This window comes from Strongyloides ratti, scaffold srae_chrx_scaffold0000002, assembly GCF_001040885.1.
Source record: "Strongyloides ratti genome assembly S_ratti_ED321, scaffold srae_chrx_scaffold0000002".
In the NCBI taxonomy this organism is placed as follows: Eukaryota; Metazoa; Nematoda; class Chromadorea; order Rhabditida; family Strongyloididae; genus Strongyloides; species Strongyloides ratti.
In genome coordinates this window covers 3,499,064-3,513,148 of record NW_020171510.1, presented here as the reverse complement: position 1 = coordinate 3,513,148, position 14,085 = coordinate 3,499,064, and the positions used below count along the sequence as shown (strand labels likewise).

Sequence of the window (14,085 nt, the reverse complement as noted above, 5' to 3'; positions counted from 1 at the left end):
AATTAAAATTTTTATTTTTATATTTTAAATTTATCATTAATCTATCATTGTCATAAAATTTTTTTCTAATTATATATAATTTTTCAAAAATAACTTAAAAAATGTATTTGTATTATTTTAAAGTTTAGATAAAAAGGAAATATATGTAAATTTCTAAAAACAATAAAATTATTTTTTTCAAATCACGCAACCATTAAATATAAGCATTAAAAGAAAAAGTATTTTGTTTATCTTTATAAAATTCATTTATTATTAACAATATCTTAAGCAGTTACCTTATAAAACAAACTTTAATAATACATTTATTGGTATTAAATTAATAGAATTTTAATTAATTTAATATTAAAATTTATTACATAATTTAATATTAAATGTAATAAAATCTGTGATTGATAATTAGAATCCTTTTATTAAATTATAAATTACTTTTTTTAACTAATAAAAAATGTTATATAAATAATTTTTTAAAATTTCCTTGATATTTATATATATTTTTACTTTCTTTCCTCATATTATTTTATTTTCTATAATAATAAAATTTTTTTCTTATCAATTTTCACAATATAATATATTTTATTGTAATTTTTTTTATTTTAATAACCATTTACACTAATATTATAATGATACGCCTAAATTATATTCATTGTCTTTAAAAAAAAACTTATATAAAACGTATGTTAGTTCAACAAAAAAGTTATTTGCACTTCTAGAATTTTTCTATTTTTTTCTACTCATGTTTTTTTTCATACAATATTTTTAAAAAGGATAAAAAATAATATCTCTAGAAATGAAATATTTTTTTTAATATTTTGGTATTAAAGTAACATTCAATTAACTTATAGTAATTGTTTTATCTAAAAAAAAATATATTTTTTAATCATTTATTAGGGATACTGTATCATGTGGCGAAATTATGTTGGAGGGCTTCAATGTACAAGGTATAATTTTATATGATAAACTTTCATTTTTATTTTAATAAAAGGCTTTAAATTACTTCTTGCCTCAAGGCATATATTATCAAATACTAATAATATGCTTTTTGTAACAAATATAATATAAAAAGGAAGGTATTATAAAATTTATATCATGAATATTAAGGTATTATTCTGAATTACTTATATTGTTTAAAAAGGTTATTATTGATAATTATAAAGTTAAGACATGACATATTTCATTTACTAGTAATTCTCTTTTTCAGATTCACATGGTAACTAATGGATACAATTACCATAGCGTTGAAAATTTCTATTTAATTATGACTTTTTAAGATTTTTTTGAATATATAAAATATTAAATTTTTCTTTTCATAATTTATTTAAATTTAAATTATTTCAGTAATTCATCTAAATTGTCATCTTCACATACAGAAGAAGCCAGTAATTTATCAATTGTTGAAGAAAAAGAACAAAATAATACATCTTCTACTCTTGAATCGTCAAAAAATAAAAAAACATCTAAAAATAATACTAGTGAAAAATTAAAAGAATTGGATAATTCTGATAAAACAACATTAAAAAAAGAAAATTTTCAGGAAAGTGAAAATTTATCAAAATTAAATATACCATTAACAACAAATTCAAAAGATTTATCTAATAAAACAAAAAGTAAAATACCTATTTCATCATCTATCAAAATGAATCCTGTAAGTTAAAAATTATAATATTTAGTTTTTGATGTTTTAAAAGATAGTTTTTTTATTATATATATAACATTATATTATAAATTTCGTGATGCATAAAAAAATTTAAAATAGAATTATAATTTTATTAATACATAAATTAATAATATTATTTAATTAAATTATTTTTAACAGGCAAGTAATATGTTTGAAATGTCAAATAAATGTGAAAGAAAAGCTCCTTCATTACCATCTACTGAGGATATTGAATATCCTAGAGCAGCTTCATGGGTTAGTGGAACTGTTAAAGATTTATTAGATGATAAAATTGGTAAACAAGTTTTTATGTGTTTTCTTTTTGAATGTCTTGCTGAAGAGAATTTAATTTTTGTTGATGATATTAAACGTCTTAAAGAATTAAAAAATAAGGACGAGCGTAAAACTCTTATGCTAGAATTATTAGATCGTTGTACAACAACAATTAATGTTAGTAGTAAAGCATTACAATTAATTAAAAAAGAAATTACTAAGGATGATCCCGATATAACATGTTTTGATTTGGCTGACAAAGAAGTTAGTAAATTATTAGAAAATGATCAATTTCCACGTTTTCGTCGATCATCACTTTATCTAGATTTTCTTGAAAGATTATTACCAAAAGCTTATGCTTTAAAATGGAGTTCTAGTTTTGAAGCATTATTAGGAAATCAAGTTGGCCGCCATTACTTCCGCAAATTTCTTCAAAGTATTCATGCTGAAGAAAATCTTCGTTTTTGGGAAGCAGTTGTTGAATTTAGAAGTGTAAAAAATAAAAGTGTTGCTATGGCAAATTTAGGAAAAAATATTCAACAACAATTTTTACGTGAAGGAACTCATAACGAAGTATTTCTTCCATTTGGTTTAAGACAAACAATTGAAAAAAAAATTCAACAAAAAGACGTTGATATAACTCTTTTTGATGAAGCAATTAAACATGTAGAACAAGTTTTGAAAAATGATCCCTATGTTCGTTTTTTGCAATCTAAAGAATATTTAGATCTTTTAGAAAAACTTAAATGAATTTAATATTTTTAAAAATTTCTAAGCATCTACTTAGATATATTTCAAAAAAAATTTTTTTATAAATCAATTTTTATTCTTCATATTTTTTTAATGTCATTTTGAATGATTATTGTAATTGTAATACATTGATGCTATCATTAGTAATAGAATTTTAAATAAAAGTTTTCATTACTATTTAAATGTAATTTATATCAATGGAAACTGAAACAAATATTTATTGGTATCATTTTTCTAAAAAGTTAAAATTTTTTAAATAAAATTAAAAATATTTATCAACTAGTTTATATTTTAAATATTTTCTCTTTTATCTATATCCTTTATATTTTTAAATTTATAGTATGAGTAAAAATTATGTCTAATTTAGTGAAAATTTATATTTATTTTATAGTAAAAATTTAAAGAAAAGAAAAGACATTATAACATTTAACTTAAAAAGTTAAAAAGATTTTTTTTTTCTTTTTTTTTTGTTTAAGAAATTGTCTTACAGGAAGGATGTAACAGTGGCGTGTCAAACCCGAATTCTTTTTACTACAATTGCTTTAAGAAAATGAGGATTAATAAAATTTGCCAAATTAGTTTTACATATTTTAAAATATATTTTAAATATTCATTTAACTGTTCTCTTACAATAGTATTTTCTTTTAAAATGATAATCGACCAATTTAATGATTCTTATATATTTTTGTGGCTAAATAATTTTTATTCTTGTTTAATTTGATGAAAATATATATGACATTAGATTTTTATTTCTTCTTTTAGATAAAAAAAAATTAACAATTAGTAGTAAATATATAAAAGAAATATACATTTAAATATTATTCACACAATTTATTTTCTTTTATCTTTTATTTTTTCATTTTAAAAATATTGAACATAAAAAAATATGATATAAAATTTAATATGATGAAGTACATTATTATTTTTAAAAAATTTATTAGATTACATTTCATATTACTATTTTTCTTTATAATAATGACAAGATATATATTAAGTTTTTTTTTATGTAATAAATACAAAATTGTTAGATAACCATGATATTAAAGTTAAAATGATTCTAGTGAATTATGACATTCTTAAAGATTAAATATAATTTTTATTTTAATGGTATATGAATTTGTTAAATTTAATAGAAAAATTATACTAAAATAATCCCTAGTGAATTTAATTGTATCTTGCTAGTATAGCTTTTTACAATTGTTTATGAAAAATACACAATTTATATCTGATTACACTGTTATTGTTCTTGACACTTTGTTTTACATTTGTTTATAGAAAATCTTTTAATTTATATATATATAGATATATATATATATATATTTTTTTTGTATTTATTCACAATTTGTATATATCAAAATTATAGATTATTTTATTTAAATTTTTGTTTTATATTATAATTTAAATATTAATATACAACTTATTATCAATTAAAAAGAGATTATATATATTTGGTCCATACATTTTATTAAATATCACATTACATAAACCAATAGGATAAATGTTTCATTCACAAAAATTTTTATTATCTTCCCAGAATGATGACCCAACATAACATGAATATATTGTTGATCAACATTTTTATATAATATTATTTTATATTAAAATTTTTTCACATTTATAACATTATTTTTATTGTTATAACTTAAAATAAAAAGTTTAGATCAACCGTTACTAATAGATACGTTATCTGATTATCATGATTTTTATTGTATTTTTTTTTTTTTATTTTACATATTTTATTTTACTACTTCTATAAAATTAAAATATATACTGATCTTAATATTTTCTATACATTCATATTCTTTGTAATATGTCACTGCTTTCAGAAAACAGTCTATTAATTTTAATCTTTAAATATTATCTAATGACCGTCACGCGGAGTTTCATTCATTTAATAATATATGTAAATGCTTTGATCAAATTGACCTCAGTAAATCATAGAGTTACCAATTTTATTTATATTAAAGTACCTCTTAAAAATATAATATCTTAATGCCAGCTGATTATAAATAATATTTTTAATAATAAATAATAATAATAATAATAATAGTTATTGTATTATTCAAAAAATTTTGTTTTTAAACAAAAAAATTTTTATATAGAAAAAAAAAACAAACTTTTATTTTAATCTTAATACAAAACTATTGTTATATAAATTTGAAAAAAAATATTTTGATCAACATTTGTCAAAAAGTATGACTTCTTAATGTCAACTTTATTTAAGCTACTGTTTAAATTGTCAATTTATTTTATTTTATTTTATTTTTTCCTATATTTATTTTAAAATTTAAGATGATAAATCTAGTGACATATAAAGTTTTATCTAATTTTATTAAAACTATTTATGACTAGTACATTAAACGTATGTATATAAAACCTATTTTTATAATATTAAGTAAAAGATAATAATTGTATAGATATTTTTTTTTTACTATTATAATTTTTCCTTATTCTCAAATGAATAGAATTGTATAAAAAAAAATCTGTTAAAAAAATATCATTTTTTAGAGATGTGTCATACTTTTTATTCAATCAAAAGTTTATTGTATTTAGTAAGCGTTACTACAATCTCTTGAGGTCATTTAACCGCTAAGTCTTTTCATATGCCTGTACTAATGGGTATTTTACCTTTATTATATTAACATTTTTAAATGACGCATAACTGACAGAAGCAGTACACTTTACAAACAATATAAAAATCATTACAATATTTTTAGTATTAATATGTATTTTCTTATATTATATAAAATTTTAAATCTACAAAATATAAAATGAGTAGATTAAATTACTTTTTATTTTCTCACTATTCAACTAATTTTAAATATCTTTATTAAGATCATTTAACTCATCTTTTGTTAACATTTTTATTTGAGATACTTGATAAAGCGGCCTTTCCAGATGCTAATTGATATATTTCCTACTTAGAAAATGTAAATGGAACAACTGCTTAATGGTTTTCATCTATTGTACCATACTTTGATGAGACATAACTTTTTATGATAATTAAATAAAACTTTTTAATTGAATAGGACTTTAATTAGATAGTTAATATTTCTAAAAATTTTTATTATAAATTATTTATTCATTATCTTATCAATAATTTATTATAATATTTTTCTTTTTTATATTTTAAAATTAAAATTCTTTTTTTTTTTTTATATTTTTCACTCAATATTTCTTTTTATTGTCATTTTTTTATTCATATTTCCAAAAATAGTAGTTGTCCTTGTATATAATTTAAATTTTTTTTTTATTCATAACTATATACATATATACTTAATTAAATTTCTTTCACGCAAAATAATTTGATAATATCATTTTCTCACCAATACTTCATTTTTAAATGTTTAGTGTAATAACAAATGTTTTTATTAATAGTTTTTGCCATCTAATGTTACAAATAATTAGCTATACATAATAAAATGTCAATCTCAAAATAAATCTATCAACAATGTTTTTTTCAATAAGACAATAAACTTCTTACAAGTGCCGGTATTAGTGAGATATATCTCAGTTGCAAGTATTTCATCATTTATAAAAGTCTTAAATAAAAAGGCTTTTACTCTAGCAATTGATTTCCCCTACAATGCGTCTTTTTAAAATCACTCTACGTAGGATAAAACCAAAAATAAATCTTATGTTAATACGGTCAGTATAACTTTGTATCAATACATATATAAACATTCTCTAACAAACATTAACTCATTAAAAATATATATATATATATAATATTCATCATCTCATAAATCGCTATTTATTTATCATTTTACCATTCTTTTATTTTAATAATTCATTTATTTAACATTGTAATTATAATAAGATTATTTTAGAAATATACACCGTTCCTAATTAAAAAAAAGCTCATTATTATATGATTGGAAGAACTATACTATTATAAAATTATATTTAATATAAACATATTTTATTAAAAATATTCATGATTTTTATAAAAAAAAGAAAGAATTATTACTAAAAATACTAATTTAATATAATTTTAAACGTTTTATACTTTTTTTTATTATAAATATTATTATTTTTTTTATTACCAAAAAAAGAAAATATATATATATATGTAATATGTTGGAAAATAGGATATATTTTTTATTAATATGTCTTTTACTAAATCCTATTCTAACAACATCAAATACAATAATAAATATTTTTGAAAATCCAAACAATGACATGCCTTTGCAAAAACTGGTAAATTAAAATTTTAATTGAAAAAGTTTTATATTATTATTTTTTTTTTAGGTTGTTGATAAAACAACAGAAAGGATTTATGTTGGTGGGGTAAATTATATTTATGATTTAACACCATCATTAGAAAAAAGAACTACTGCTATTACGGGTCATGATAATGAATTTAAACCATGTAATGATTTAAAAATTTGTAATCATGATAAAGTTCATTTAAAAGCTATGGCTGTTTATGCAGAAGGATCTAAACTTATTGAATGCCCATCAACTTATCCACAATGTAGATTAAGAAATTTGTATGATATTACAACATATGATGAGATAAAAGGTATTAGTCATTCAATGTTATATCCAGATGAAACAGCATCAACTGTTTTATTAGTCGGTATGGGACCACCAAATCCAAGTTATACATATTGCCAACCACCAGAGAATTATGATATATGGAAAAATGATTTATCACAAGTTTTATATATTGGAAGTACCATATTAAATAATAATGCATTACAAACAACAATTCCTTCAACAAGCTTAGAAGCACCACCTAGTATTGCATCATACAAATTAAATGGTACTGATTCAGAAATTTTTAATTTAGCAATTAAATCTGTAGGTGATGGTACTGAATTGAAATTATTAGATAAAAATTATAAAATTGATTATATAAGTGCTTTTCAAAGTGGTGCATTCATCTATTTCTCAACACAACAATTAGAATCATTTCACAATGAATTTAATGGTGATTTTATATCACCAGAAATTGTTAGTAAACTTGTTAGAATATACGTTAATGATCATCATTTTCATTCATATACAGAAGTACCATTAATTTGTAAAGGACGTGATGGTTATAATTATAAATATATAAAAGATACTTATTTAGCAAAGCCTGAATATACATTAGCAAAAAAACTTGGTGTTAGGTAAAAAAAAAATTTATTTTAATATATAATTAATTAATTTTTTTTTTTTATAATTATAGAGTTGAGGAAGATGTTTTATTTGCAATATTTTCTGATCAACCTTCAAGTACATCTTCACAACAATTAGTTAATTCAGCATTATGTGTTTATTCAATGGATACAGTTGAAAGGATATTTAAAGATAATATTCGTAATTGTTTTAGAGGAAAAACAAGTAGAAATTTAAAATGGTTTGTTAAAAATGATAAATGTTCAAATACAACAATTTCTGAAAGTCAAATGATATGTGGTAGTGATGCAATACGTTTTATTGGTGGTGAAAAAAGAATTAATGGTGAATTATTAATGTTTAAAGAAAATAGTGATTTTACCTCAATAGTTATCCACTCAGTGAAAGGTTATACAGTTGCATTTATTGGTACAGTTAATGGTAAACTATTAAAAGTAGCAATTCAAAAAGATGATTTTTATATATATAATTCTATTGACATTAGTAATAATCCCATACTTCCAGACATGGAAATAGATGGTAGTAATGAATATTTATATGTTCTTACATTAGATCGTTTAACTAAATTGGCTATTAAACAATGTGGTGATGCAACTGATTGTAAAAGTTGTTTACAAATGAGGGATCCATATTGTGGTTGGTGTGGTATAAGTGGAAAATGTTTATCAGAAGATCAATGTATTTCATTAGATATTCCACCATCACCAACTGAATTTTTTTCACAAAATGGTAAATGTCCACTTATTTTATCAATATATCCTAATTCAACACAAATATCAACAACACAAAATATATCAATAGTTATGCAAAATATACCACAAAGAAATCATAAATTTTTAGCATGTCGATTTGAATTTCCATATTTAAATATTAATGTTACACAACCGGCTGTTGTTATTGATGGTTTTAATCAAAAAATATATTGTCAAACACCAGATGTTTTACTAATACCAACAATTCCTATAGATGAAATGGCGCTAAATTCAAAATTAAATATAATACGAACTAATACTAATTCATCTTCAATATCATTATCTAGTACTAATTTTACATTTTATGATTGTAGAAAATTATATTCATGTAAAAGTTGTGTTGAATCATTATATCCATGTTCATGGTGTATACAAAGTAGTCAATGTGTAGAAGTAACATCATCCGAAACAACATGTAAAAATCAAAATTTTGTTAATGGTATTGGTACAACAAAATTATCAAATAAAGGAAGTTTACATTGTCCACAAATTGTTGAAATGGAATCAACAAATGTTCGTGCTGGAGAAGCTAAACAATTTACAATTACAACTAAAAATACTCATCCATTTATGAAAGATTGGGTTTGTATTATTAAAAATGTACATGAAATTATTGAAGTTCCAGGAAATAAAATAAATGATCAAATTATTTGTGATTTTGTTAAAATGGATTATACAAATGGAAAATTTAATAATGGAACATTAAACATTGAAATTGTTTTAGCATGGTCATCAAAAAATCAAAGACAACCATTAGATAATATATTTAATGTTAATCTTTATAAATGTAATTTTATGGCTGATAATTGTGGATCTTGTTTATCATTAGATAATACAAAATATAATTGTGGTTGGTGTGAATCAACTGGTAAATGCAGTCCACAATCCTCTTGTCAACGTAGATCAGATTTTTTAAAAAGTGGTGATATATGCGCAAATCCTAAAATAATTAATTTTTTTCCTAAAAAAGGTCCATTAAATGGTGGAACAGAATTAACTATAATTGGTAATAATTTAGGAAGACAAGTATCTGATGTTGATAATAATGTATTTATTGGTAATGTTCGATGTAATGTTATAGCATCAAAATATGTACCATTTTCAAAAATTATATGTAAAACTGGTGATAGACTTAAAATAGAACAAAATGCTAATTTACCAAGAAATCGTGCAAGAAGTCATCCTATAATAGTACAAATGGAATCAAAAAAAGGTAATTTATCATATACAGCAACATCAAATGAACCATTTGTTTATGTTGATCCATTAATAACAACATTTTATCCACGTTATGGACCATTATCAGGTGGTACAATAATAACAATAAAAGGTGAAAATTTAGATGCAGGATCACATGTTAGAACATTTATAGGTGGTTCATTATGTAAAATTATTAGTAGAAATAGTACATCATTAATTTGTCAATCAGGTCCTAATGATTCACCAAATAATGGTAGTTTAAATGTTTTATTTGATGATACACCAATTGAATTTAAAAATTTACATTTTGAATATAAACCAAATCCAAAATTTTTAAGTATAAATAAAGATATGTCAATTGTATCAGGTGGAATTATTATTACTGTTAAAGGTATTGGTTTTAATTTAATACAAAGTGCTAGAATGGTTTTTGGTATTGATGATGAAATTGTAAAAGGATATTATTGTAATATAGAACATGATTCATTAATGAATTGTACAACACCAAATATTCAAAATATTGGTAAAATACATCCAACAAATAATAATCCATTAATTGTTAATTATGGTTATTATATAAATGAATATTTTTATATTAATGATTCAAGAATATTATTAAATTATAAACAAATATCTGTATATCCAGATCCAACAGTTGAATCAATTAAAGATATAAGATATTTTTTACCAGGAGGATTTTTAACTATAAATGGTGAAAATTTAAATAAAGTTGCATCAGAAGATGATATTAAAGTTGATGTTTCTGGTAATGAATGTAAAATAACGGCACTTGCAGATAAAGCTTTAACATGTCAATTACCAAATAAAGATAAAATTGATGAGACAAAATTTGATTCTCTTGGGCCTGAAGTATTAGTTAAAATTGGTTCTAATGTTGCAGAAGTTGGACGTTTATCATTTGATCCCAAAGCAACAAAGTTAACAACTCAATTTTTATTTATTATTATACTTGCAGTTGTCTTATTTTTTATAGCATTTTTAGTTCTTTTAATTTTATTTAAGAGAAAAAGTACTTCACATAATCGTCAATTAAAATATTTACGATCTCAAATGGATACAATTGAAATGAGAGTTGCAACAGAATGTAAAGAGGCATTTGCTGAACTTCAAACATCAATGAGTGCTTGGCAAGAAAATTATCCACAAGGACAAATATATACACCATTTTTATCATATAAAGATTATGCTAGTCGTATATTATTTCCACATAATTATCCAAATAATCCTATATTTGGACATTTAGAAGTTGATTCAGAACATGCTAGTGCAATTGAAGCTGGTTTACAACAATTTAATAAATTATTATGTAATAGAACATTTTTATTAACATTTGTCCAAACAATGGAAAAAAACAAATATTTTGTTGGTAAAGATAGAGTTAATGTTGGTTCATTATTAATGGTTATTCTTCAAGATAAAATGGAATATTGTACAGATATATTAAAACAATTATTAAAAGAATTAATATTAAAAAATGTTGAAGGAAAATATCAACCAAAAGTTTTATTTAGAAGATCTGAATCTGTTGCTGAAAGAATGTTATCAGCATGGTTTGCATTTTTTATGTATAAATTTTTAAGAGATTGTGGTGGACAACAATTATTTCAATTATATTGGTCAATAAAACAAACAACTGAAAAAGGACCACAAGATGTTATAACAATGGATGCAAGATATTCATTATCAGAAGAAAAATTATTAAGATCAACAATTGATTATCAAGAATTAATTATTCATATTATATCAGATGAAATTGATTCACCACAAAGTCAAAAAATTTTACCACAAGAATTTACAATAAGAGCAATAAGTTGTGATACAATATCACAAGTTAAAGAAAAATGTTTAGATGCAAAATATAGAACAATGCCATTTTCAGAAAGGCCATCTATTGATGATGTTGATTTAGAATGGGTAACACCTGCACAAAGTATTATTCTTCGTGATATTGATAATACTAATAAAATAGAAAATGGTGGATGGAAAAAATTAAATACATTATCACATTATAAAATACCAAATAATGGAAGATTACTTCTTATACCACGTCAAATAGCATCATCATATAATCTTTCATTAATGAGTGATAGATCAGAAAAGTCATCATTAACTATAATTAATAATTCACCAACATTAGGAAGAGGTTTTGGTACAAATAGTAGTAATAATAGTAAAGAATGTGCTAATATATTTCATTTAGTAAAACCACAAGAAAATGGACCATCTGATAATCAAGAAAAATTAGTATCAGAAGTATATTTAACTCGTCTATTAACAATGAAGGGAACAGTACAAAAATTTATAGAAGATTTTTTCAATGTAATATTTTCAAGTTCTGGTAATTCACGTCAATTTTTCTTTCCAATATGTATAAAATATATGTTTGATTTTATGGATGAACAAGCATTAGAACATGGTATTACTGATGAAGAAGTTGTACATGCATGGAAAAGTAATGCATTACCATTAAGATTTTGGGTTAATTTAATTAAAAATCCACATTTTTTATTTGATATACCAAAACCAACTAAAATAGAGGGTAGTTTAAATGTTATAGCACAAACATTAATGGATGCTTGTTCAACACAAGAACAAAATTTAACCAAAGATTCACCAAGTAGTAAATTATTATTTGCCAAAGACATACCTTCTCATAGAATGAAAGTTAATAGGTAATATTAATTATAATTATTTATATTTATTTTAAAAAAAAAATTATTTTTTATTTTTATAGATATTATTCTGAAATAAGAAGGATGCCACCAATATCAGAACATGAAATGTCAGCATATTTTGCTGATGAATCAAAATTACATCAAAATCAATTTTATATATATACAGCATTAAATGAATTATATAATTATGTTGAACAATATAAAGAAAGCATATATGATGAACTTTCAACAAATGAATACGCAAATAGTCAAGGAATTACAGCAAAGTTCCAGCAAATGATTGACATTATGTCAATAAATGATAATCTTTCTCATCATTATACAAACGGTTCCCTTGATGGATATAATAGTGCTTCCAAATTAATGTTTAAGGATAGTCGTTTTTATTAAAAATATTAACTTACTTTTAAAAATGTTGCATTTATGCTTTTTTTATAATTTGAAAATTTCTCATTTAAAACGGGTCTTTTTTTCACTTTACAAACAATTGTTTACGAAAAAATATAATTTAAAAACTAACATTATTTTTTTTTTATTTGTTTTAAATAAATCATTACTAATTTTTTTTTTATTCAGATGATTTAAGTGTATTTTCAAAAATAGATATTAATTCTTTAGTATTATATCTAGTAATAAATGTTATTGGTGGTTTAGTGTTTGAAAATTTTTTTGTTTCACCATGAGTATTTTCATCCCATAATTGGGATACCCAATCAATCGCTATTTGTCCTCTAGTATGATTTCCATGTAATTCGACAATACCTTTCAAGTACTTTTTTTTTAATATGACTTGTTCAGGATAAAGTAAAGATCCAATAACAATTTCATCACAAAATGCAAATTGACGATTAGAATTTTTTAATACATCTGTCATTTTCTGTGAAATTGCCTTAATATATTTTGCTAATTTAGTATCTATATTAAACATTTCATGAAAATCTACATCATCTTTGTTTTTTTTACATTCAAAATAAAAACATTCCCAGGGTATTATTGTAATAGGGCATAGTAAATCATTAAGAACTATATGTGCTGCTTCTGGATCATGTCCAAAATTATATTCAGCTGTTTGTTTATCAACAATATTTCCAATACCATAAACATTTCCACCCATACAATAAATTTCTTTAACATTTTTTTTAAAATCAGGATCAAGTTTTGTAGCTAATGCAATATTTGTTAATGGGCCTAATGAAACAATTATAATTTCATTTTTATATTGACGACAATATTTTGTTAAAGCAATTGCTGCTGGTATTTCTTTGTCATAATTTTCCCAATCTGATTCTAAACTAATTGGATATACATCAGGTTGATCACCAATACCATCTTTTCCAAATGAAAAATCTTCTGAATGTGGTAGAAATTCATCAACAATTAATGGTTCAAAAGCACCTTTATATATAGGTATAACTTTTTTAATATTATTAGCACGAATAGTTCGTGAAATATTAGCAACAGCTTGATCAACTGAAACACATCCGCAAACAGTTGTAATTGCAATAATCTAGTGATTAGTATATAAAAAATTTAGACTTACTTCAGCATGAGGTGTTTGTAATGCTAAAGTAATAGCTTTACAATCATCTACAACTCCATCAGAATCAATAATAATTTTCATAATTATGAA

At 22.1% G+C, this 14,085-nt stretch overlaps 3 protein-coding genes across 3 annotated transcripts; 2 read left to right on the top strand and 1 right to left on the bottom strand.

Moving 5' to 3' along the window:
* Positions 1-900: 900 nt before the first annotated feature.
* Positions 901-2,677, top strand: SRAE_X000175300 (Regulator of G protein signalling domain and Regulator of G protein signalling superfamily domain and Regulator of G-protein signalling, domain 1-containing protein; the record flags this gene model as incomplete). Its single annotated transcript, XM_024652540.1, has 3 exons — positions 901-938; positions 1,336-1,642; positions 1,814-2,677. 3 exons carry the CDS (start codon positions 901-903, stop codon positions 2,675-2,677), a joined length of 1,209 nt encoding a protein of 402 aa, XP_024499223.1.
* A 4,182-nt stretch (positions 2,678-6,859) lies between these two features.
* Positions 6,860-12,845, top strand: SRAE_X000175200 (Plexin-A4; the record flags this gene model as incomplete). The annotated part of the gene is made up of 4 exons (XM_024652529.1): positions 6,860-6,877; positions 6,929-7,797; positions 7,857-12,452; positions 12,515-12,845. 4 exons carry the CDS (start codon positions 6,860-6,862, stop codon positions 12,843-12,845), a joined length of 5,814 nt encoding a protein of 1,937 aa, XP_024499222.1.
* Positions 12,846-13,023: 178 nt separating this feature from the next.
* Positions 13,024-14,076, bottom strand: SRAE_X000175100 (Inosine/uridine-preferring nucleoside hydrolase domain-containing protein; the record flags this gene model as incomplete). Its single annotated transcript, XM_024652518.1, has 2 exons — positions 13,024-13,925; positions 13,992-14,076. 2 exons carry the CDS (start codon positions 14,074-14,076, stop codon positions 13,024-13,026), a joined length of 987 nt encoding a protein of 328 aa, XP_024499221.1.
* Positions 14,077-14,085: the final 9 nt, after the last annotated feature.